The sequence below is a fragment of the Somniosus microcephalus genome, chromosome 5 (assembly GCF_052327205.1).
Source record: "Somniosus microcephalus isolate GS21.2 chromosome 5, FLI_Smic_1.0, whole genome shotgun sequence".
NCBI lineage: Eukaryota > Metazoa > Chordata > Chondrichthyes > Squaliformes > Somniosidae > Somniosus > Somniosus microcephalus.
In genome coordinates, this window is record NC_140991.1 from 274,777,697 (window position 1) to 274,804,590 (window position 26,894).

General features: G+C 41.9%; 1 protein-coding gene across 3 annotated transcripts in view; it reads left to right on the forward strand.

The window, feature by feature from the left end:
• Nucleotides 1-26,894, forward strand: part of LOC147117741 (acidic amino acid decarboxylase GADL1-like) — a 98,597-nt gene that overhangs the window by 13,860 nt on the left and 57,843 nt on the right. Inside the window, exons 2-5 of one of the 3 annotated variants that reach the window (XM_085988982.1) lie at nucleotides 2,982-3,148; nucleotides 4,592-4,718; nucleotides 12,299-12,389; nucleotides 20,267-20,373. In XM_085988982.1, the coding sequence (XP_085845108.1) occupies nucleotides 2,982-3,148; nucleotides 4,592-4,718; nucleotides 12,299-12,389; nucleotides 20,267-20,373 (492 nt within the window). Of the gene's footprint in view, nucleotides 1-2,981; nucleotides 3,149-4,591; nucleotides 4,719-8,085; nucleotides 8,232-12,298; nucleotides 12,390-20,266; nucleotides 20,374-26,894 lie in introns of those variants that run through there. The other 2 variants (XM_085988983.1, XM_085988984.1) reach the window with 2 other exon arrangements.

Genomic DNA, 26,894 nt, shown 5'->3' on the forward strand with positions numbered 1-26,894 from the left:
ACTTTATCATCAGTCAACCAATCTAATGGTGTCCTTTGTTTCAAGTCTTTGTTAAACAGTGAAGAGTTAGAATTTTGGTCATTTTGGCTGAGAAAGGGTCATTAATTTTTTTAAACTAAGATTTAAAAAAATGGAAATTCTTAAAAACACTACCTGGAGTAATGCTAAAATGAATTATCTTGTATATGTGAAACTGGTAATTGATAAACTAAAGCCCATACAGCCTTTCTCTCTTATCAGATTTGTAGATCTAAGTGACTCCCTTACTTCCTTACTTGTTTTGAATATCAAGACTAGAACAAAACAACAATTTTTTTTTTGGATCACTGAATCAGGCTGTCCACAAAATAATATAATAGACCTTAATTGTCAGGAATCATTATTGCAAACAGGCTGAACCTGAATAGAAGTTTCAAAAGATCTAGAAGCATACTTAATTTAAGTAACTTCCCTAAATGTACTTAATTTACTTTATTGTTCACTTTAATACCTTGTTCATGTGACTGTTTTTAAAACTGATACTGTATTTGTAATTCTGTTAGACGCTTAATTGCATTTGCATTCACATACTGCGTGCTTAAAACAAAAGCAACTGGGTTTAGTGAGAGCAGTCTGCATCCTTTAGTCCCTCCATTGATCACTGGCTTATTTCTCTTCTCAACCTGTGTTCAAACTTCTTGGTCTACGTGCTACCTGCCATTGCTTATCAAGGTGAAGATCACTTTGGTAAAAGGGGACTGACTGTTTTATCTGAGCAAGTTCCATCTCCACACAGACAAATACGCACAGGTGCACAACTTTTCCCTGTTCTGACATTCTTTCTATCTATTATTTTCCTTCATTTCATCTTTTCTTTCTTTGATGCCTTCTGTTTCTCTGCCTTCTCTCCTGCTTTTCCATTTCTTACGTCTGCACAATTCATCTCTTGTATCCGCCTGTCTTTCACCTTCTAAGATTACTTTCAACCCTCTATTACTGCAGTTCTTGCCCATGTTCCAGGCAAACTCGCTCTCTAAGGGTGACTATAAGGACAGTCAGCATGGATTTGTTATGAGGTAAGATTGGATAGGCTGGGGTTGTTTTCTTTGGAACAGAAGAGGCTGAGGGGAAGACTTGATTGAGGTGTATAAAATTATGAGCGGCCTATATAGAGTGGATAGGAGGGACCCATTTCCCCTAGCAGAGAAGTCAATAACCAGGGGGCATAGATTTAAAGTAATTGGTCGGAGGTTTAGAGGGGATTTGAGGAGAAATTTTTTCACCCAGAGGGTGGTGGGGGTCTGGAACTCACTGCCTGAAAGGGTGGTAGAAACAGAGACCCTCATCACATTTTAAAAAGTACTTGGATATGCGCTTGAAGTGCCATAACCTACAAGGCTACGGACCAAGTGCTGGAAAGTGGGATTAGGGTGGATAGCTCTTTGTCGGCCGGCACGGACATGATGGGCCAAATGGCCTCCTTCTGTGCTGTAAATTTCTATGATTCTATGATTAGATATTTAGCGTATATATAAGGAGAATCTATATTTGAATCGGAGCATTTCCTGTTCCTTGGAACATTTTACTATGTTAAAGGCGTTCTATAAATACAACTTGTTGTTGTTATCAAATGTGATTGAAAAACATCATTGCACAGATGATGATTTGTCTCACAAGTACATGTGAAAGTGACGTACGTATTATTTTTATACCTACATTAGTCAATATGTTTGTTCAATCACTGTAACAGATATTCCAGCTCTCCTTCATTTGAACTCCACTCTTCCTTGCTTAGAGATGGGTTACACATACACAAATGCTACAGGATATATTGTATCAAAATGTGTGGGTGAAGTTATATTTGATGAAGAAAATAAGTCAGCATTATTATGTTACTTTGAATAATGTAATATTTTATTACTTAATCTGGTGGTGACATTTTTTGCATCTTAGGAATACTTTACGCTATTGTTACTGTGTGACAAATGCTGGGAAAAATCTGGATGGGAACCAATTAGACTCCAGACTCGTTAAGTTAAAACCACACTTGGGGTGCAACCAAAGAACGATAGAAGATTACAGCACAGGTGGAGGCTACTTGACCCAGTGTGTCTGTGCTAGATCTTTACTGGAGCAATCCAAAACTAATTCCAATTCCTTGCTAGTTTTGTTAATGCTTAAAACCATTTCCTTCCACTGTTCATAAAATCAGCCATGTAAAACACATTTTGGACCAAATTCCTGGTTCAGCAGCATTTTAGGTTGAATTTCTTGAGCTCATTAATGCATTGTCATTTGCACTTCACTAAATCCTCCTAATGGCAGCCGTGAAGCCTTTTTAACACATCCACTCATCTAATCATTAGTAAAATGGAACATTATAATTTTGTATTACGGTTGTGTGTTCATTAGCCAGCACATGTAGAAATTCTGGAGAAGCACTGGACGGAGGCCAACTGCTTCTGCACAGAGGGGCAGGGGAAACATTCATCCGAACCAGTTCCTCACACCATCAGTGGTTAGGTCGTGCTAATAATTGCACTACAAAAGGCTTGGATCAGAATCTCTGCCTATTTTCTCTATGCAGCAGATTTAGATCTGAAGAGAAAAAGTAAGTCAGAAAGTGGGCAGGGGAGAAGAATAAAAATGATAACCATGTCATTTGCAAAATGCACTAGGGACATCTAGTGGGGACAAGTTCTCCAGCTTTTACTTCTTCCAATAAAATCACTTCAGATCAAAATTTTTCTCTTGTCAAAAAGTGAGTTTTTTGACTTGTGTGTATTCTACAATACAGTTACCATGGTAAGTATTAGTTGTAGTAGCCAGTTACTAATTGTTAGATTTATAAAATTTCGAACAGAGAGGGTTTTATTGATAGCACCTTTGGGTTTTACAATTGAATGATAGCCAGAGTATATGTAGTAGCTTTTATGATCCAAATATACTGCAGTATGTCATTTTGCTGAGCTCTAAAACTGTCCTGTTATTTTTCAATGTAGATGAATTGATAAATGACCACTATCTTAAGAAGGGTGCGATCCTGGTGGATGGGGTGGTCTTGAATGGGCCTCTTCTGGATGCGAAAGCAGGAGAGAAGTTTGTTGAAGAGGCATTCCCGATCATCATGGAAGATGCCATAAAGAAAGCCACTGATGTCAATGAGAAGGTACAAACCCACAGATCTCTACTGCTTGTTAATGAGGTTTATCACAAGGCAATAACCAGCCAGGCAGTGTTACAGCAGCAATATATTGTTAAAATGCATTGTAAAAGGCAAGACCTTGGCAACTGAGCAGAAACTTTACAGGGCCCTGTACAAAGAATGTAATTTTCCATTGATGACATCTTTGTACCTGGGAATAGATACCTACCTGAAAATCTCCCATCTTAAAATATATTGATCTTAAAATAGTTTGTTATCCATTGGATTTCTACTCTTGAATTTAATGTTGAATAACTTTGTGCAGAATCAGCTCTTTGGAAACTAGATTCCTGGATGGTACTATATCCTGATGGAGGAAGGAGGGGTTATTAAGTTATTTTCCATACTTGTTGGTCATATTTAGTATTGGTCATGATGATGGATTGTTGTACTGTTAAATGGAACATCTTTCCTATTTCTGCACCTGCTGGCTCCCTCTACATCATCCAATCTCAGAAGAGCACTCCTCTATACAATACCTAGGTTGCAATTTTCCATTTCTCATATTTTCCCTCCAATTTTCTTTTTGAAGGTTTTATAAGTTAAGTCCCCATGAATGTTAAGACAACAGTTATAACTATTTTCAGCACCTCAATGCAAATGATTTCCTAAATACTGCAGGTTTTAGCTGTCAGCTTTATTCTATTGTCTTACTGTGAAGATGTGGCTGGAAAGAGTTTCTCAACACCTTTGCTTGAATAGCAATCAACTTTTCATTTTTAATCATAATTTCACAATTTATGTACAATTGTTTAGTGGATTTTATGACTATCAGCTTTTTTGATTAAATGCATTATAAGTAACAAAACATTAATGTCTGAAGAATTGGAAGCAACAGGAAGGGGAAATGGTTTTAAAGTAATAATATGGAGCAAGCACTTCTTACTGTGCATTATTATGCATTAGACAAAGTTACACAAAGTCAAAATCTGTATAATAAATAAAAAATCATATGTCTGCATGCGCTTCCTGTCAGCTTTTACCATTATAAATTTCTATGTCCACATTTATGATGGAAATTACTTATGTAAACTTGTCACACTGTAATTACACCCTTCCACCAGTTGTGGCAATGCAGCGCTTCAGTTTTACATCTCCCAGTTCCTCAGCCTGTGTGGCGAGGAACTCCAATGGTGCAACCAAATCTGTTTCTCGGCTTCCCAAAGTGCCTTAAGTTTGCTGTTTAACTATAAATAATAATACAAGTATTAGATGAATATAAGGACAGAATGTATGACTTTAAAATGACATTATAAATCAAAATGTTTTTAAAAAGGGAAAATGAACGTCAATGCAGTAAGTTATTGGATTTTCATTTCACACTTAGGTCAAAATGAAATCTCTCAGTCTTGTCATTAGACCTTTCCCTGTGCTCACGGTGTCCCTAACTTTGTGTATACCTTCCAGGTCTGTGAGTGGCAGCATCCCGAAGAGCTTAAAAAACGTCTTGATCTGGAATTGAGGGACACAGGAGAATCTCATCACCATCTGCTACAACGTTGTCGGGATGTTATAAAGTATAGCGTGAAAACAGGTAGGGTAATGCACCTTCTAAAGTATGCGCAATGCATGCAGTTTATATTTAAAGACCCAAATTGTGTCAGAGGACTGTATCCTTTTTCAATGTGGAAAGAATAAAGCAGATTGGGCCACCCTGGGTGAAGGTCGGGTCATATACTGGGTGGCTGGGGTTGGTATAGGATTGCCAACCCTCCAGGATTGTCTCCAGGAATTAAAGACTAATCTCCAGGACACTGCCGCGAGCAACCCAGGAGAAAAATCATAGGGGCGACAAAAACATTGTGTTTTTAAAAAAAAATTGTTTGAACACTTTTTTAATTAGTTATAAAAATATTAGAGAAGGGAAAAAAGGTGTTTAACTGACAGTCAAGAAACATCCAGTTGGGTAATGAAGAGTGTGTTCACTTTCCAATTGGCTGGGAAGGTGGTGCACTGCGAGTATGGACATGTTGAGCGGCCAATGGCAGGAGTGTGGGGGCGGGGCAGTTGGAGGTCATGTGATAACACCTCCAGGAATATGTCCAACCAGAGTTGGCAACCCCAGGTTAGTGTACTCTTTTTGGTGGGTACTTTAAACAAATTTGACTGTAAATTAAATAAACTTCAAATGAAACTTAAACAAATCAAATTAAAATTGTGTTGGCCGGGTTGATGATGCACTCCAGTCCCCGCAGCGCCCACCGGTCGCGGAAATACTCAAGCGTGCCGGCGGACACCGCGTGGCCAGGTTAGTGTAAAGTCTTTTCTTCATTACAGACAATTCAAGGGGGCTTCAAGAATTTTGAAATCAGAAAAGCTAAAGTCATTGGTAACATTGCCCCCTTGCTGATGGGTTCTGTTGGTAAATGCATCTCGTGGTAAGTTACAGACCAGGTTTAGTCCCTGGTCGTTGCTGAGTTAGCTGATTGTACTGAGATACTACAATTAGGGGAGGGAACAAATCAGCCAGGGATAAAAAGTGGCTATCTCTGGGCACTGATGGCCTGACACTGTTTTTATTGAAGAATGTTTTTCATCATCATTAATGCTGCTAATACCTGCTAACAAAAAAGTGCAAACATTCACTTCACAAAATGTGCTTTCTGAGAATGCTGGGAATGAAAAACTAGTCGGCAAAGCTGCAATTGCACTAATGATCCTTTGATGTTTCTGCAGCAGCTAACGAGATACTTAGCCAGTGTAAATATTGAAAGGTTTGAGCAGTTTTAAGGGAAAATGGCTAAAAGACAAGTAAGAAAATCCTGATTTATCACTGAGGCCCGAGGTGTACTAATAACCCGTGTGATGGAGAAACATCAGCAGATTTTTGATGGCTCCCAAATCTACAAAGGTTGCATCAAGTGTGGCAACATGTTAATTCAGAGTCTACATGCTCCCAACTATTCCAAGGACCTGGCTGGTGGTCAGATACATGTTGCATGATTCAAAGAGGAGGATGAAACAAATCACAGTATAATAGGAAGCTGTAGCTGCTTTAATTAGGAGGGGAATCAGGAAGGTGTTGGGACTGCAGAGATTGGAAGGGTGTGTGGAACGACTGTTATGTATTACATTATTCATATAATTTGAGAGTTGCATAAGCATTTCAATCAAGTACCCAAATGGATAAGTGTGCTTGTGTACTTATAATGTCCCCTCTGCTCTCTTCACTGGTCAGGGAGAATCCAACAGTTTACCGAGCACAACTTACCTGAGCACTAACTGCCCCTAACTGGTGAGCAAGGGTGGTCAAGGTTGATGAGGGGCTAGCTGGTACAGAGTGGAAGTGCAGCATATTGAGTACCTCACCTCAATGTGTGGAGACACCTACCTGAGGCCATTAGAGCGGCAGTACCTTGTTGCAGAGTCATGGTGCCACAGGCATACTGCACTGAAAGGTGGTCTTAACAAGTCCTTAACAAGAAGTAAAAAGGTGGTCTTTTTTCTCACCATTTACCAGTCATTTCTATGAACATGGCAGTAATGTATAAAAGGTGTTTTTTTTGCTACAGTTAGCAAAGGTAGGCCTTTTGGGTCCGGAGGATAATGACGGGCTTGGCTGTGAGGCTGACCTTGCAGCACACAGCTGGAAAGATCGTTAGAAAATGTGATGCAAATGCATTCTTGACCATGATGCTGTGCCCCTGGACCCAACCAATCAAGCATAGCATCACTGAATCACAGTACAGCTGGAGGCCATTCACTCCATCATGCATAAGCTGGCTCTTTGAACAAGCTACCCACTTGGTCCCATTCCCCAGCCGTCTCCCCATGCACTTCAATTTTTTTTTCTTTTTCACACTGCTCTACCTTATCAATCTTAAATTAATCTAAAATAAGTTTGTGAAAGTGTCTTCCCTGACTTACTAAACAATTCTTTGTGTTTTGTAGTTGATATTCTGGCTCTTGCGAGTCCGTAACTGAGGGGCGAGCTTGTAATGAAGATTGCATGTGCAAAAACCGTGAACCAGTTACGCATGAAGGAACAAACCTGTTCTTTTTGTACTGACCCGAATCTGAAAATTAATATTAATATCCCACTAGGATTCCTTTCATGTTCCACATTCGTTGGGAGTTTTATTTTCATTCAGTAGAGTTGGGTGATTGTTCCCAAGGTTACGGGAGAATGTAACTGCAGGCTGGCAGTGTTGTTGTCCAACAGATGCTATTGTCATATCATAAGGACAAATTTTTTTGCATATCTGATTGAAAAAATATGCTCAACATCAACTTTATTATACTCCTGGACACCAGCTCTCCTGCTGAATAATGAAAAGAAAAATTAGAGCAATGCAGTGGTGTTGCTAGCTCATTGACCCTCGTGTCAGCTGCTTGCACCTGTTGCCCTCACCCCCCCCCACCCCCCCAATGGTGAGCTGAGAGGCCAGGAAAAGGGTAAGCACATCAGAAAGGGTTGCATCACACCTCTGAGGAGGCAGTCATTCTATTGTATACCTGCTGGCTGGAGGTTACAGAACAGCTGAGACAGAGGTCCAGGAGCAGAGTGTATACCTGTTTTTCAGGTCAGTTTTATAGATGGTACAGATGCCCCATCAGAATAGTGGATAGAAGACTATCACGCAGGAGTATTAAAGTATTTGTGGACTAATATGGTCCAATGTAATTTTAAAGCCCTAGCGAAACACTTCCAGCCATACAATGCATTTTAATTCTCAGTATTTTTGAGAGGAAAAAAAATCTTATTTGGGTGTTGAAGTTATAAGTACATAAGAACATAAGTATCTAAGAAATAAGAGCAGGAGTGGGCCATTTGGCCATTCGAGCCTGCTCCGCCATTCAATAAGATCATGGCTGATCATTTACCTCATCTCCACTTTCCTGCCCAATCCCCATATCCCTTGATTCCCTAGTATTCAAAATTCTATCGATTTTTATTTCAGCACTGGGCTAATGCTTACCTCCGCCTTTGTATCTGTTCAGTGCCCCCCTTTCAACAAAAGGAGTCTTGGGATTTTCCAATGAAATTATCCACAAGTGCTCCAAGGATTAAGTACCAGAAAGCAACCGTCTCAGTTTCATGCTACATGTGGGTAAAATATGCTTATTTTACTGAGTGCTGATGCTATTTAAATTGTTTTAAAATTTTCCCCTGTGAATTTTTCCCCCTGCCTTCCTGAAAGTGTTGGTTCCTGCTTAGGATTCAGTTCCACACATACCAACACCATCCTGAAGTGTTGGTTCCTCCCTGGAATTCAGTTCCACACATACCAATACCATCCTGAAGTGTTGGTTCCTCCCTAGGATTCAGTTCCACCCATACCAACACCATCTTGAAGTGTTGGTTCTTCCATGGATTCAGTTCCACACATACCAATACCATCCTGAAGTGTTGGTTCCTCCCTAGGATTCAGTTCCACACATACCAACACCATCTTGAAGTGTTGGTTCTTCCATGGATTCAGTTCCACACATACCAATACCATCCTGAAGTGTTGCTTCCTCCCTAGGATTCAGTTCCACACATACCAATACCATCCTGAAGTGTTGGTTCTTCCATGGATTCAGTTCCACACATACCAACACCATCTTGAAGTGTTGGTTCTTCCATGGATTCAGTTCCACACATACAGACACCATCCTGAAGTGTTGGTTCCTCCCTAGGATTCAGTTCCACACATACAGACACCATCCTGAAGTGTTGGTTCTTCCATGGATTCAGTTCCACACATACAGACACCATCCTGAAGTGTTGGTTCTTCCATGGATTCAGTTCCACACATACCAATACCATCCTGAAGTGTTGGTTCTTCCATGGATTTAGTTCCACGCATACCGATGTGTAGTGAGCACATCTCTCCAAATCTGAGTTAGCATATTATTTTCACCCAGTCCCGACACTCTTCTCTTGGTTACTCTGTTCACTTTCTCTATTGGGTGTGCTGCAATCTGTTTGTATGTTATTTTTTGCATTGATGCCAATGTGATTGTTGACAAATTAAAGAAAATGGATTTGTCATTGCATGCTTCTCAAAAAAGGTCTGTTTGCACAGCTGTGTGCTGTAAGAAAATAATGGTCTGCACTGAGTAAGCTGATCTCAGCCAGGGTGCCAGTAAGGACTCTCAATTGACCTCCGTGCCCTTGAGCAAGGGAGGAAAAATCCAGCACAAAATCCCGCTCTTGATCAGCATCCTTGAACCCCCTCATGAGGTGTGGACAGGCTTGGCTGTGATCCTATGGTCGAATTGCCAGCTGGCACTCATGGGACTCACACATGAAGAAAAATGACTGAGAGAGTCTGGAGGGCTAGCAACCTGTATGGAAGCTTATCCCAGCATGAATCAGCGCCTTCAGGAGAAGAAGGGAGAACATCTGCGAGTGGGGGGAAAGTTTCCACCTTTTATGCACCACAATGCTGGTTCATGGAACCACCTGCACTGGCAGTGTGGACTGGTGCCAAGTAATGAAAAATAAGCACATTGGCTTTGGGAGTGCTATATAGCAATTACCATCAGTGGTTGCCGCATGTTCCTGCACTCACTTCAGATTACCCATGGGATGTGACAGCAACATCTGCTGCCCTGGGAACCAGTGGCGTGATGCTATCCACTTGCCGATGTTTACTGAACATAAGAGAAAGATAAAAATAGACCTAATCCTGCAATCCATGCACGATAATTAAATAATTTATTACGCACTGCGACTGAAACACTAAAGAATATTGACCTTTCTGCATTAAGCTGAAGATTCTAGTGGATCAATTTTTTCATTCCAAATTATATTTCCTGCTTGCATTTTCTCAACCCTTTCGCCTGCTGTCCTAGAAGTGAGAACCCATCACAAGATAATTACATATGTCCATCCATCATTCATCCCGAGATCCTAACATCTCCCCATTGCCGCCTCCAATTTTATCTCAAATGATTTCAGGGTTTTTGTCTCCACTACTGTGGCATAAGTTTATTCCACCTATTGTATGAAGAAGAATTTCCTGATACCAGTTCAAAAATTAACTTTTACTAGTTTTGAACCCGTGTCCCCTAGTTCTATCCTCACAGTTTAATTTACTTTCTAGGTTAACTTTTTCTGTATCCTTAACAATCACCTCTCAATGGGCCTCCTTTCTAGGCTGAAAAACCCAAGTCTCTCCAATCTTTCCCCATAACTCCGACCCCTGACACTGAAGATGAGCCTCGTGGATCTTCTCTGCACTGCATCAAGCTGGGTTACAGGCAGTAGCGGCTCTCCAATACTCGACCCAAATGACCACTCGTCATGTGTGAGTCTTCACAGTGGACCTTGGGGACTAACTGACTTTGGGGGGGGGCAGGAGACATCACAGCTGGCCCCCAATCTTGTTCTCATCTGCATTCCAGTAGGAATCGTGATCAAGACTTGGAATCCTGGCCTTTCTTTCCCCCCCCCCCCCCGCCAACTCCTCCCTAGACCAGGGACACTGAGGGCAATTGTAGCAATCCCACTACCGCTGAGAGCGGCTAAATCAGCACAAACCAAACCCGGGACTTTCCTGTTCTGTATAGCTCAGTACCACGAGGCACGATGCACTTACCCAGTTGTGCTATCATAGGAATTACTTAACCAACTATTTTTCCAGCTCTTTCCTCAAGGAGCTCATTTACACAGGATTAATGACTTTTGTTTGGATCCTATTCCATACATCTGGCCATCTAAAACAGCAATACCTCAGAACCAAATAGTCAGGGATGATACTATTTAGCAAATAGCAAGCAGTGAAAACCACCAGTCCTGAATTTGTAAAAAGCTATCAATCAAAATTCAGCAGTCAGCAACAGTAACTAATAAAAAAAAAGATGAAAAGAGAACCAGTCAAATCGCTCGGAATAATGTTTGTAAATCCTTTTCACAGAATCACAGAAACCCCACAGTGCAGATAGAGGCCATTTCGGCCCATCGAGCCTGCACCGACACATATCCCACCCGATCCCCGTAACCCCTCCACCAACACATATCCCACCCTATCCCCGTAACCCCATGTATTTAATCCCCCTAACACTAAGGGTCAATTTATCATAGCCAATCAACCTAACCTGCACATCTTTGGACTGTGGGAGGAAACCGGAGCACCCGGAGAAAACCCACGCAAACACGGGGAGAATGTGCAAACTCCACACAGACAGTCACCCGAAGCCGGATTCGAACCCGGGTCCCTGGCGCTGTGAGGCAACAGTGCTAACCACTATGCCACCGTGCTGCCCCACCTTTTGGTCACCACCTCGAACTCTCGCTGGCTGAGAAATGTAGCACTGGAAAAAAAGTCTGTAACATAATAAAGATATGAAAAATTACAAATTTTGCAAAAAACTGATTAAGCTTACATGGCTATAAGTACCATTTGTGTAAACTGTCTTCAGAATGTTTTGTATTAGAGATCTGTGCCTCTCTGAGAAGCCTAGGGCTTAAATTTGTAATTTTCCAAGAGCTATTACTCTCAGCTGAAGAGACAGTAACAACAGCTCCTAGCAACAACCCTGTACGCATTTTTAAATCAGTCCCTAAGATACAATTCTGGATAAATCAAAGCTTTCAGAAAATCCACAAGAATGTCACTGCCTAAAGTACCTGAAGACAATCTTTATAATAAAATGTTTTGTGTCTGTAATTTTCTCTATGATTGGTTAAGTGTCTGTATTTCTTTTTTGCTTTCTAATTGGGTGTCCGCCAATTGAATTTTAAAAAAATCACCAAAACCAACCAATCACATTCTACCAAAAATAAGTTTCTTCTTCCTGACCAATCATTGTAGAAAAAAATGGGATACAGCTGCACTGACAGGCCCTGACCCGACTAAACCTCGGCCTAGGCCTGCCATTTTAAAAAGAGACACAACCAGCAACCTTAGCCCTGGCGTCATGATCTCTCACTGGTCTCTTTCTCGCTCACAGGCCTCAGCCTCAACACCTTTCACTGCATTGAAAATAACATGCTTTTCTTTCCATCGCCTCAGCTTGACGTCATGCTGGCCTCTTCCATGTTTCCAGGCCTTGGGTACAATGTTAGAGGCATTATATTTAAAATAACCTGCTCTTCTTTTGGCCATCATCAGCAGTGAACAGGAGCAAGAAGCCAATGAGTACAAATCTGTGAGCAGCATTCTTTGCTTTTGTTTCCCGCAGGTCATCCAAGATTCTATAACCAGCTGTATGCTGGGATGGATCATTATTCTCTTGTTGCCCGCTTTATCACCGAAGCTCTCAATCCCAGCCTGTGAGTAATTTTCTTAACACTTCTTTATTGCACAGTTCTTTTTTGTGTAGTCAATATTGAATGTGTCCATCTTTTTTTCTCTCTCTCATATTTTACCTCCTCCCCTTTTTCTGGCCGCCCCAGACTATTCAGCAACAATAAGAGTGGGAGGCTCATAGCCAGGTTGCCTTCTATGCTCTTCTTAAGTCGATAGCTGGGTTATGCACAAGGATTGTATTGTGACAAGCACTCGACTGACTTCCCCCTCTCCTTGTAGAGCAATCCGCCCTCTGCTCAGCAACTTCCTGAGCCGAGATTGGTAACTCAATGAACTGGGGCCATGGGTGCAAACCTACAACTCCGTGCATGTGGCAGCACATTGGTGCTCTAATCCGCTGTGGTAAGCCAGGTCCTCGTGTACCTGAATCACTTCACTGGGATTACATAGATATGAAAATAATAAAATACTCTAAAATCCAGAGATGGTATTGTGCACCCAGATATTTTAAATCAAGCATTGTCACAGCTGGGGAGCTTTCTCTTACTTTTTGTTTATTCCGAGAATTTTTCATTGTGCAGTCAAAAGTCATAAGTCAAAAAGAAAGACGGAACAATGTAGGAGCGTAAAGATAGGCCTGAGTTAATTGGAGAGAGTGTACCAAGTGTAATACTCGAACAATAAGTACTAACTGCAATACTTGGTACTTTATGCACTCTCAAGAAAAGCATGATAGCTGTGTAATTCTTGCATAGTCACTGGGAATTCTGAGAGCCATGTGTATAGGTCATTTCCCGTGCCCCAGATTAGCAATTATATTTCTGTCTTCCAACAGGAATACTTCCCAAAATAGAGCTGACCCATATTGGCAGTATGGCAGGAGTTTCCAGTTCCACTTGAGCACTGTAATATACATTTACAAGCAGTTAATAATAGTAGGTCTGTCCTCTTGTACAGATGGCACTTTAAATATACTTCTCCATCCAACCCAAAAGACACCTATTGGACGATAAACCAATGGGGGAGATCTTTAGTTAGAAAATTTGTAGTGACGGGACAGTCGCAAGGCATGTGGATATAATTACTGTTCAAGGGCTGACATTTATCACAGGGTGAGTGAGTTGGAAGCTAAGGATGCATGGATTCGGGTTGAGTTTGTAAAAGGTAGCTCTTGTTCAGTGTGGCAAAAAAAAGGATGCCCTTACTCCATCCAGTTGAATATCTTCAGCAATGAGGGGTGCTGTCCAGGTTTTTTTATCCTGATACCTCTGGTCTGTGAATTATGGCTAAATGTTGTCTAGATGTTGTGCAGAGCAAGAAGTTTGATTAGAGCCTATCACACCTGGGAGAATGAGTTCCAGTTTTCCAGCTCGTATGAGTAGCCGTCACTGCAACCCACAGTACAGTACCAGCTTTATGTGGCTTTTCCCAGGCTAACTGAAATAACTGCCAGATGGGGGAAGACACACAGAGCTCCTCTGTGCTCATGGCTACTTTGCTTTTTATTGGGCAGGACTGGGAAGTACTGGGTGTAATGATATCAGCAAATAGTGATGGTATTTGCCTGTTTGATTATGATGCCTTACCAGCATGTTTGCATGTATTGATTACTTATGCCTGACCAGCAGAGGTCATGTGAGAGACAAGCAGTTGAGTTTAGTTTTAGTTTCGTTTTAGATGGATTTCTGCATGGTGTCTCCTGTAAGGCTGTTAAAAGAGTTGAACAAACTTTAGATTAAAAGACATTCTCTTTCATAAATGTCTCGTCATTGAACCCACAAAGAAATCAATACATGGTGTCAGAAGTGGCTGAAAGAGATGAAGAGAAAAAATCTGAAGTTAAATCAGCTCTCCACAAATTAGCAAACCAAAAGAGAACATCGTTGCTTACCATTGGAGAATAGCAAACAAAGTGGAAAAAATGGAAGGTTTACACCCACCGGCAAAGCTTCAGTTGACAGGTAATGTGGCTGAAAATTGGAGGAGATTCAAACAACGTTTGGAGTTGCTTTTATCAGCAATCGGAGCTGACGAGAAAGGTGATAAAATGAAAGCGTCAGTGTTCTTACATGTCGTGGGTGATGAAGTGCTGGAGGTGTATAATAACTTCACATTCGCTGCTGATGGAGACAAAATGAAGCTAGATAGAATAATGGAACAGTTTGAGGCCTACTGCATACCTAAATGTAACGTGACGTTTGAGAGGCACAGATTTTTCACATGTGTACAGAAAACGGGTGAGACTATTGATCAGTATGTGACTGAACTGAGAAACCGAAGCAAAACATGAGAATTTGGGGGACTGACAGACTCGCTGATAAAAGACAGACTGGTGTGTGGTATTCCAGATAATGGTCTAAGGGAAAGACTGCTAAGAGAGCAAGATCTAGACCTGGGAAAAGCCATAGCACTGTGTAGGGCTACAGAGACTGTGAAGTCGCAGGCAAAGGAGCTGTTCAGTGACAGTAGCTGCAACGTGGATGCAGTGAGTAAGAACGGACACACTCCGTTTAACAAAAAGCGCCAATGTGAAAAAGGCGTGGCCAGCGAACGAAAATGAAAGGGACAATCGAAAGTCATGTAGTCGATGCGGTACACAGCATCCACCAAGAAAGTGTCCAGCATATGGTAAAACATGCAATAGTTGCAACAAAAACAACCATTATGCCCGTTGCTGTAAGAACCAAGCGCAACAAAGCAAGGTCCATGCAGTAGATGAAAGCGAGATAGAGGAGTTCAATGTAGATGTTGTGTCTGAAAACAAAAAAGAAGAAAGAGACTGGATGTTGACACTAAAAGTGAATGACATACACATTCCATTTAAATTGGATGCTGGAGCACAAGTTAATGTGATATCAGAGACTGATTTTAAGAAAATTAGACCCAGACCAAAGATACATGGAATGAAAGTGACAGGATACTCAGGTACTGATATACCAGTGAAAGGAAGATGCATTGTCAAAGTAACACACAAGGACAGAGAGCACACGCTAGCATTGATCGTGGTGCCAAAGGATGTGCAAGCCATACTAGGTTTAAAAGCCTGTGAGAGACTGAACCTGGTAAAGAGAGTCCTCATTGTGGAAAGCGAAGGAGAGACAGTCTATGATGAACTCATGAAAGAGTACAACGACCTATTTAAGGGTCTAGGCTGCCTGCCAGGAGAACACACGATCAGAGTAGATAAAAGTATGCCAACGGTCATACATCCATGCAGAAAAGTTCCGTTTGCTCTTCAAAAGCAACTGAAGGCAGAGTTGGACAGGATGGAAAGCCTGAACGTGATTCAGAAGATAGATGAGCCAACTGAGTGGGTGAATTCCCTCGTCGTTGTGGACAAAAAGAATGGAAAGCTCAGAATTTGCCTGGATCCAAGAGATCTAAACAGAGCAATAAAGAGAGAGCACTTCAAGCTTCCTACACGTGAGGAAATCATGGCACAGTTTGCAAATGCAAAGTATTTCAGCAAGTTAGATGCATCATCAGGATTTTGGCAGATGAAATTGGACGAGGCAAGTTCAAGACTGTGCACGTTCAACAGTCCATTTGGCAGATACAGATTCCTACGGTTACCATTTGGCATTGCCTCAGCTCCTGAAGTGTATCACAAAACTATCCATATGATCTATGAGCACCTGGAGGGAGTTGATACATCAATGGATGACATCATAGTATGGGGAACCACGAGAACTGAGCATGACGAGAGACTGAAAAAAGTGCTGGAAGCAACAAGGAAAACAAACCTGAAGCTGAATAGAGAGAAATGCCAGCTCGGGGTGACAGAACTGACATTCGTGGGAGATATCCTTAGCAGTGAGGGCATCAGACCAGATCCCAGAAAGGTGTCCGCCATTGAGAATATGCCAAAGCCACAATGCAAAAAGGACGTGCAGAGGTTTAATGGAATGATCAACTACATGGGTAAATTCATATCCAACCTCTCAGAAAAGATGGCGCCACTGAGAAGACTAACTGAAAAGAACATAGAATGGGAATGGAATCATGAGCATGAGAAGTCATGGAGCGAGCTAAAGAAACTGCTCACAGAGGAACCAGTTCTGAGGTTTTATGACCCAGCGAGACCCATCAAGATATCATCAGATGCATCACAGAGTGGGCTCGGTGCCGTTCTTCTGCAAAAATATGACTACTGGCAACCTATTGCATATGCATCGCGCTCAATGACAGACGCGGAGACGCGATATGCTCAAATAGAAAAGGAGCGGCTCAGCATCACATACGCCTGTGAAAGATTTCACCAGTTTGTGGCAGGACAAGCAATCAGTGTAGAGACTGGCCATAAGCCCTTGATTGCATTGTTCCAAAAGCCACTAAATAGCTGTCCGCTTAGAATACAAAGAATGATGATCAGGCTGCAACGCTATACACTGAATGTTGCGTACACACCGGGTAAGCTGATGTATACAGCAGACACGTTGTCCAGAGCTGTTGACCCAAGTGAGCCCGCAAACACCAAAATGGATGAAAAAGTGAACGCCTATGTGGACATGGTCACAAGTGCACTGCCCATAGCAGATGCAAAAACGGAGCTCATAAAGACTGAGACGAACAAAGATGAAACAATGAGACGACTGAGAAAAAGCATCTTGGATGGATGGCCCAACATGAAGCAAGACTGCTCACCTGACATGGCAGAGTACTGGAACGGCAGGGCGGAACTATCAGTGGTCGAAGACATCATCTACAAAGGAAGTAAAATAGTTATCCCAAAGAGTCTGAGAAAAGAGATGCTAAAAAGGATCCATGGAGGACATCTGGGAATCGAAAAGTGTAAGAAAAGAGCACGAGAGGTGATGTACTGGCCACGAATGAACCAAGATGTGACAAATGAGGTGTCAAACTGCACAATATGCCTGAAATATCGAGCAAGCAATCCAGTAGAACCACTAAAGCCACACCCAGCACCAGACAGACCTTACCAGAAGGTAGGCGCTGACCTATTCGTATGTCAAGGGAAGGACTATCTTGTAGTCACAGACTATTACTCCCTGTATCCAGAGGTTTGTAGACTGTACACCACCACTGCAGATGCTGTGATAAGATGTATGAAAGCCATATTCTCCAGACATGGCGTGGCAAGCGAGGTCTTCACAGACAACGGACCCCAGTTTTACAATGCAAGTTTCCGACACTTTGCCAAAGAGTGGGACTTTGTCCACACAACGTCAAGTCCTCACTATCCACAGTCCAATGGACTAGTGGAAAAATCGGTCCAGACAGTGAAAAGACTGATGTACAAGGCAAAAGACAGTGGAACTGACTTCTACCAGAGCATGCTTGTATACCGCACAACGCTGCTCGAGTGTGGTAAATCACCAGCCCAACTCCTTATGGGACGTCGGCTAAGGTCAAACCTACCCATCCCGGAGAACCTCCTGAAAACAAAAGAGAGGGAGAAAGTGAGGAAGTTCAAAGAGCAACAGAAAGAAAAGCAAAAGTACTACTATGACAGAGGAACACAAAACCTACCTGAACTCCACACTGGTGACCAAGTAAGGTTCAAAGACAAAACAAACACATGGACTCAGAAGGGAACTGTCCTGAGTGAAGTTCAACCAAGATCATACACCATTCAGACAGATGAGGGTGCTGTTCTGAGAAGAAATCGTCGAGATCTTCTCATGGGACCAGCCACAGCAAGTCAAAAGACTGATACTGTTGAACAACCTGATCACACAGCAGGTCAAAAGACTGATACTGTTGAACAACCTGATCACACAGCTGAGAAACCATCATCTGAGGCAACAACTCAGATTCAAGGACAATCAATCAGAAAATCCTCAAGACACGTGAAGCCTCCTGGGAGACTCATTGAGCAAATTTAAGGACTATTGTTATAGAAGGAAGTAATGTTATCTTATTCTTTCTTCAAGTTCTAGTGTATTTACATATTTCATGTGAACACACAAAGCAAGGTTAAAAAACCTTGATCATGATAATGTAAGTTCATTAAGTGTTACAGTTAAAATGCAGATTAATACAAAGAAAACATGTTGTTAGTTAAAAGTAAAATACTTTTCTTTTAAGAAAAGGAGATGTAATGATATCAGCAAATAGTGATGGTATTTGCCTGTTTGATTATGCTGCCTTACCAGCATGTTTGCATGCATTGATTACTTATGCCTGACCAGCAGAGGTCATGTGAGAGACAAGCAGTTGAGTTTAGTTTTGGTTTCGTTTTAGATGGATCCCTAAGATGGTGTCTCCTGTAAATGCTGTTAACTGAGTTGAACATACTTTAGATAAAAAGTCATTCTCTTTCATGAATGTGTCGTCATTGAACCCACAAATACAAATCAATACACTGGGCCCTGAATTTTCCATATCAAGCAAACAATATCATATCCCAGGGATCCAAGGCAATGTCAGGGTCAACCAAGCTGCACCTCAAAAGCCGTTGTTAGGTTCAGTCAAGTCAATAACCATTTTGCTGATTGCTCAGTCTTCAGAAAAAAGGAAGATCTTTTTAAATACATTTTTAAAGCTCGAGTTCTTTTCCTCTGGCCTCATTTTGAATGAGTTGGGTGAACAATTTGTACAGCGAAGTGACCATATTCCTGGTTTTGTTTTTTTTAGTTCTTTTGTATATCTACTTCTATAAATATATCTATATTTATATGCGGATATTTAATGTCACCCTTGTTCCACTCGCGTGCCCATTTTTCAAAGGGACGAAAGTGAGATAAAGGCCAGATTTCCACTTTTCCACTCCCCGGATCTTAATTTACAGGTTGCAGCTGCAAGCTGTGAAAGAAGCTAGTGTTTGGAATTGAAGTCAATTCATCTGGAACTGTTGCAATACGGCAATTAGCATTGCCGTTCTATTTAGTGATGAACTAGCAGCAGGTCCCGTCACAGGTGGCTTATTTTTTGTTGCCTTTCTTGTTGCTGTTGTACGTGAGTGGAATCCAGTCCGATTTTGTTGGGTTTATGTTTGGCACAGCTGATAAAATACAGTCGCAGTGACTGGTGTAATATGGAGATAATCAGATAAGGATTAATGAGCACAGAACCAAATTGTCCAGTGTGCAATATTGAGTCTGCTACATCAGATGTCCCAAACTGGCTCAGGTCCTGGATAAGCAGGGACTATCCCATTCTGAATACCCTGCTGAAAGTTTGCCAGGTTGAACATGAGTAGCAACTACTCACTGCAACAGCTGTTATGAATTCCTGCAGCACCTTGTACAGTACTTTCTAAAGAAGTCAGTTCAGCGGGGTGAAAGGGGTCAGTCAGCTTGGATCGCTTTCCCGTGTTTACAAACTTGGCAAAATGATGGGCAAGACGTTTTAAATTTATTTTTTACCAGAAGACAACATAACCGTTAGTAGCAGTGTGAGTTGAGGAGATTGATGAACCTAAGTGTCCTATCCCTTACTGAGTATATTGGTGTCAGCCATGGGTCAGTGGTAGCACTCTTGCCTCAGAGCCAGAAGGGTTCAAGTCCCACTCCAGAGACATGAGGACAAAATCTAGGCTGACACTTCAGTGCAGTACTGAGGAAGTGCTACACTGTCAGAGGTAGTGTCTTTCGGATGAGACATTAAACCTGCCCTCTCGGGTGGATGTAAAATATCCCACTACAGTATTTTGAAGAAGAGAAGGGGAGTTCGCCCCAGTGTTCTGGACAATATTTATCCCCCAAGCAACATCACTAAAACAGATTATCTGTTCTCGCATTGCTGTTTGTGGGACCTTGCTGTGAGCAAATTGGCTGCCACGTTTCCTACATTACAACACTGACTACACTTCAAAAGTACTTAATTAGCTGTAAAACGCTTTGGGATGTCCTGAGGTTGTGAAAGGCGCTATATAAATGCAAGCCTTTCTTCCTTTTACTGCTCTGTTTTATCTTATTATCCATTATCTCCACTGCAGCTACACGTATGAGGTTGCACCGGTGTTTGTGCTCATGGAGGAAGCTGTTTTGAAGAAGATGAGGGAGCTTATAGGCTGGACACAAGGAGATGGTATCTTCAGCCCTGGTAAGAAACAAATCCTTCCATTATTTGCTTTAGTTGAACTCTACTGAAATAAGTTCCCTGCCATTAACCTTTCCAAGGCATTCGGTCACTATTGTTTGCAGTGACTATTTGGATTTGCAGTCTTTAAAATAGATGCCAACTTTATTTGTTGTGCTTATTGTAATGTTATGTAGAATCTTGCAGCACAGAAGGAGACCATTCGGCCCATTGTGTCTGTGCCGGCTCTTTGCATGAGTATATCTTTAATGTAGTGGGATTTTGTATTGAAATTCAGATCATCCCTCTCTCCCGAGGTAGCCCGATAGCTCTTGAAGTTGCTGAACCACTAGAGTACTCCATCTGGTGAGGGAGAGAAGGAGGAGTGGAAGGAAAAATTGGTGGTACCATTCCCAACCCACAGAGCCAGGCCAGACCCACTGTTGGTGAATTATGGAATGAGGTTATTCTGCCCTCCAGGCTGAGAGAGGAAGTACAGTATTGGGATCCTGTTTCTTATCCTTTTAGGAAGAAATCTATGAATCTTTACATATATAAAAGTCTTGTTTAGCACATCCATTACACTGAAAGTGTTATGAATGCAACCACTTACACCCGATTGAGTCCAATCTATTCAGTGAAGCAGTGAAGGCTGATAGTGTGGATACATTTAAGGAGAATGTGTTAGATAATCGAGGAAGTGAGCGATTGACAGCAGCCGTATAACTGCAGGCTCTTTTCAGGCCCTGTACTTTCCTATATTCCATAAAACAAATTACAATGGAGTATGAATTACAAGGGAGTATGAAGAAAAACAAATGTCAATTATGATCTTGATAGCCTTTATTCAGGGAGATGCCAGGGATTTACAAGCAGCTGTGAATCTAAAGCCAAACATCAACAGCTATTAGCTTTTAATTGATCTCAGTTTTTGCCTATTTACTCCTATTAGAGGTTGTGGCCTTATGAAAGCAGGTTCAAGGCTAATTGCTCAGTCTATTTGTCACGAAGAGCCTGGTCGCTTATAACCTCCCATCCTTACAGGACACTTGATCAGCCCATATGCGACAATTTGTTCCAGTCCTTCAAAGAAATCATTGTATTAAACATAATCTAATGAAGAATTTGCCTTCATCTCCCACCATATCTCCAATATGCTTGCTGCTGCACTCTATAGTAAGCGTCTCGTCTCTTCTGCCCTTCCTACTGCCGCCTGTCGCTACTGTTTGGTGATCTCATCTGTGATGTCGCTGACGCTGCCCGGTCCTGTCTATGGCATTTAGATTTGATCTGCTCCTATTGCACTGAAATGATAAATAGCCTTTCCCCAAATCCTTTGTGTATTTTCTTCTCTTCTGATTAACCACAGACTCTTCCACTGTCAGTAATTAATCAGTCCTTTACTGCTGCACCTGTATCCTGTAGTGTGTATTTTTCCATTGAGTTCACTTCCATAAAACACTATTTCACTTCCTATTGTAGTCTGCTTGAAATAGTTCAGAAAATATAATTGAATACCTTTCCATCTCTCTAACTTTATGCTTGCATCCCACGTGCTGTCGTCATTTGATGTAACGCTCCAGATATTTATTTGCGCTGTACTTTTCTATATTCCAAAAGTTGTGTTTCTTGTTCAGGAACATAGGAACAGAAGTAGGCCATTCAGGCCCTCGAGCCTGATCTGCCATTCACTGAGATCATGGCTGAACTGCATCCTAACTCCATCCACCCGCCTTAGCTCCATATCCCTTAATACCCTTGGTTAGCAAAAATCTATCAATCTCAGATTTAAAATTATTAATGGAGCGAGCACCTACTGCTTTTTGTGGGAGAGAGTTCCACACTTCTACCACCCTTTGTGTGAAGAAGTATTTCTTATCTTCTCTCCTGAATGGCCTGGCTCTGATTTTAAGGTTACGTCCCCTTGTCCTAGACTCCCCCACCAGCAGAAAAAGTTTCTCTCAACCTTATCAATTCCTTACAAAATCCTCAATCAAATCACCCCTTAACTTTCTTTATTCTAGGGAGTAAAGGCCTAGTTTCTGTAATATTTCCTTATAACCTTGGAGCCCTGGTAACATTCTGGTGAATCTGCGCTGCACTCCTCAGCTTCTCTAGTCTATCCACGTAACTGTATTCCCTCATCCCTGGAACCATTCTAGTAAATCCCCTCTGTACCCTCTCCAAAGCCTTCACGTTTCTCCTAAAGTGTGAGGCCCAGAATTGGACTCAATACTCAAGCTGGGACCGAACTAGTGTTTTATATAGCTTTAGCATAATTTCCTGGCTTTTGTACTCTATGGGCTGGATTTTATCAATGGTGGTGAGTAGGAGGCGTGACTCCCACTTTTGGGGTTGTAGCCCCGCCTCCATCGAGTTGTGGCCAACCCACTCGATTTTCCCTTGATTGACCTTGTTGAGCCCGCCCAGCAGGCTCAGCAGGCCAATTAAGGGCCACCCGGCAACAGGTGACGTCACAGATTGACATTTCATCTGTCAAGAGCTTTTGACAGATGAAATATCAGCATTTGACAGCTCTTTGAAGCTGTCAAACATTGACAATCTGTACTCCAAGTTAATTCCTTCCTCTCAGGCTGATTTAGAGATCTCTCCAGAACAGAAAGCTGAATGCTGCAACTTTTGACAGCTCGCGGCCATTCTGCTTTCTGTGCCGGTGCGATGAGGGACTCCTGAGACCTGAAGGAAGGAAGCCTGCATTAGTAAGTAAATGTAAGTAAAACTTCTTTAAACACTTTACACACACCAAACACACTTACCTCTGCACTCATGCACCCATCACTCACCTGAACACCGGACATCTCGAACCCTCCAAGTCCTTCAGCCCGACGGTCCGCCTCGCTAACTTGGCGTGGTTTGGAGCCGTCGGGCAGCCCACATTTCAGGGATAAAAATAGGGATTAGGCTAAAAACTGCCTGTTAACTACCTGTTAACAGGCAGTTAATTGGCACTAATCCCCTGCCCGCCTCAGGGAGGCGGCTCCCAGCACAGGTCGGGTACCCGCCTCCTGGGAAACGGGCCATGGAGGCGGGTTGGGGGCAGGATGGGTTCGTACCCCCAGATTTTGCGGGTTTTTTTTGTTTTTTTTAACCCCCCCACACGCCTCCAATCTCGCCTCAATGGCCCGATGAAATTCGAGCCCTATGCCTCTATTTATAAAGCCCAGGATCCCATTTGCTTTATTAACTGCTTTGTTAACCTGTCCTGCCACCTTGAAAGATTTGTGCACAAACACCCCCAGGTCTCTCTGTTCTTGCACCCCCTTTAAAATTGTACCATTTAGTGTGTATGGTCTCTCCTCATTCTTCCCACCAAAATGCATCACCTCACACTTCTCTGCATTGAATTTCATCTGCCATGTGTCCGCCCATTCCACCAGTCTGTCGATGTCTTCTTGAAGTCTATTACTATCTTCCTCACTGTTTACTACACTTCCAAGTTTTGTGTCATCTGCAGATTTTGAAATTGTGTCCTGTACCCCCAAGTCCAAGTCTTTAATGTATATCAAAAAGAGCAGTGGTCCTAGTACTGAACCTTGGGGAACGCCACTAGGACCACTGCTGTTTTTGATATGCCTCCCTCCAGTCTGAAAAATAGCCATTCACCACAACTCTCTGCTTTCTATCCCTTAGCCAATTTTGTGTCCATACTGCTACTGCCCCTTTTATCCCATAGGCATCAATTTTGCTAACAAGCCTAGTATGTGGTACTTTATCAAACAACTTTTGAAAGTCCATATACACAACATCAACTGCACTGCCCTCATCCACCCTCTCTGTTACCTCATCAAAAAACAGTCAAGTTAGTCAAACACAATTTGCCCGTAAGAAATCCCTGTTGGCTCTCCTTTATTAATCCATGCTTGTCCAAGTGGCTGTTAATTTTCTTCCAGATTATTGTTTCCAAAAGCTTCCCCACAACTGACGTTAAACTGACTAGCCTGTAATTGCCAGGTTTATCCTTCTCTCCTTTTTTGAACAAGGGTGTAACATTTGCAATCCTCCAGTCCTTTGGCACTACCCCTGTGTCTAAGGAGGATTGGAAGATTGTGGCCAGCACCGCCGCAATTTCGACCCTTACTTCCTTCAGCAACCTATGGTGCATCCCATCCGGACTGGGTGACTTTCACTTTAATTACCACCAGCCTGTCTAGTACCTCCTCTTTATCTATTTTTATCTCATCCAGTATCCCAGCAACGCCCTTGTTTACCATAGCTTTGGCAAAGTCCTTTTCCTTGGTAAAAAGGAAAGATGCAAAGTACACATTTAGTACCTCAGCCATGCCTTCTGGCTCCACCAATCGTTCTCCATTTTGGTCCCTAATCGGCTCCACCGCTCCTCTGACAACCCTTTTACTGTTAATATGCCTATAGAAGACCTTTCGATTCCCCTTTGTTAGCCGACAATCTATTCTCATTCTGTCTCTCTGCTTCTCTTATTTCCTTTTTCACTTCTCCTCTGTACTTTTTAAATTCAGCCTGACTCTCCCTTGTATTATCAAGCTGACATCTGCTTCATCCTACTCTCAAACTCCTTCATCATCTACACTACACTAGAAATGAACAGCTGATCCTAGCTAGACCACACAGCAATATCTTCCAAATTGTCGCATTATTAGGGTCACAATTCCAAACAAAATAGGCACGCTTAAGGGAGATCAAAAACTATAAGAACAAAGCTTGAGCAGTTCATGGACTTTACTCAAGCCAGGAAGTATACCGTGCCTTTAACCATACTTTCTACTGTTATTTTATTCATTATATTATACAAATCAAACTTCTGTGACACTGCACATGAGGACTCAAGTCCAAGTGCAATTGTCAGGTGAAGTGGGGTAAAAGGGCAGGGGTTATAATGTCAAACTTGCTGCCATATGGAGTAGTTGAGGTGAATAGCATAGATGCATTTAAGGAGAAGCTAGATAAGTACATGAGGGACAAAGGAATAGAAGGATATGCAGATAGTGTGAGATGAAGTAGGGTGGGAGGCTCGTGTGGAGCATAAACACAGTTGGGCTGAATGGCCTGTTTCTGTGCTGTAAATTCTATGTCATTATAATGGAAACTGCCTATGTAAACTCGTCACGCTGTAATTCTACTCTCCTATCAATGCAGTACTTCCACTGGCAGGAGCGTGTAATTACAGTGTGGCAAGCTTACATGGGCAGTTTCAATTATAAATGTAGAAATAGGAATGTATAATGGAACAGTTGGCAGGAGGTATATGCAGATGTAAGATTTGTAATATATTATAGATAAATACAAGCCCCTATTTCCCTTCGTTAGGGAATGGGATTTTCCATTTGACCATTGATATGAGTCTGTCTTCTGCTGTTATTGGTCCTTTTTTCTCACTGCTACTAACTGATGTCAAATTTTACCCAATTGGCTTACGATCCCACATCTAAAAGAATTTTAGTACTTACAAGAATTTGACTTGACTAAAGTCTGTAATCAATTCAGCTGATAGGATGAGAGAATTTTAATGAAAATAGGTCCACTCTTTTCTGGACTTTCACACTCCTGTATGTATTCACCATTATTAATAATAGTAATGAATAATACTTGCATTTATACAGCACCGTATAATCGAAATGTCTCAAAGCGCTTCATGCAGTGAATTACTTCTGAAGCACAGTGACTCTTATTAAATAGGCAAGTGCCATGGGAAAGATTATTCATTCAATGGCATCAGGCTGAGAAGGCGATTGTACTTCTCACCGGCAGCACTTCGGGGATTGGAGGTGATTTTTTATATTAATGATTTACCTGGTCGCACCAACTGTGTTAATTCTCGGGCCTTTGATTGTCCTTTAACGTTAGTTTTTAGCCAATGAAAATGTCTTTAAAAAAACACACTCCCAATGCCAAAATTGACGCTGAGATCAGGCAAACAAAAAATGAATCAGGCACTTTGGTTAGAGAAAAAAGAGCACAAGTTAAAATAGGGAGAAAGGACAGAAAGAATAGAAACAAAACCTTGAGGTAACGAGTTTCACTTTTTAAAATTTTAATGTATAATTATGTTATTCTGTATTATCTCTGTAATCTCCTCCAGCACTACAACCCTCCGAGATCTCTGCGCTCCTCTAATTCTGGCTTCTTGAGTATCCCTGATTTTAATCGCTCCACCATTGGTGGCCGTGCCTGCAGCTGCCAAGGCCCTAAGCTCTGGAATTCCCTCTCTACCTCTCTTTCCTCCTTTAAGGCGCTCCTTAAAACCTACCTCTTTGACCAACCTTTTGGTCATCTACCCTAATATCTCCCTATGTGGCTCAGTGTCAAATTTTGTTTGATAATGCTCCTGTGAAGCACCTTGGGACATTTTACTACGTTAAAGGCGCTACATAAAGCAAGTTGTTGTTGTACTGCTTGTGAGCTGAAGAGAAGTAAAGCTGGTCAGCCCAGGGTGACAGAGGTTCCCCTGAGCCTTCTACCAACCACAACAAATGCAAGCATGCTGCTGTGATTGAAACAGTGCTTATTCTTCCAACTTTTTACCTCTTAACATTTGCCAGCCAAATAAT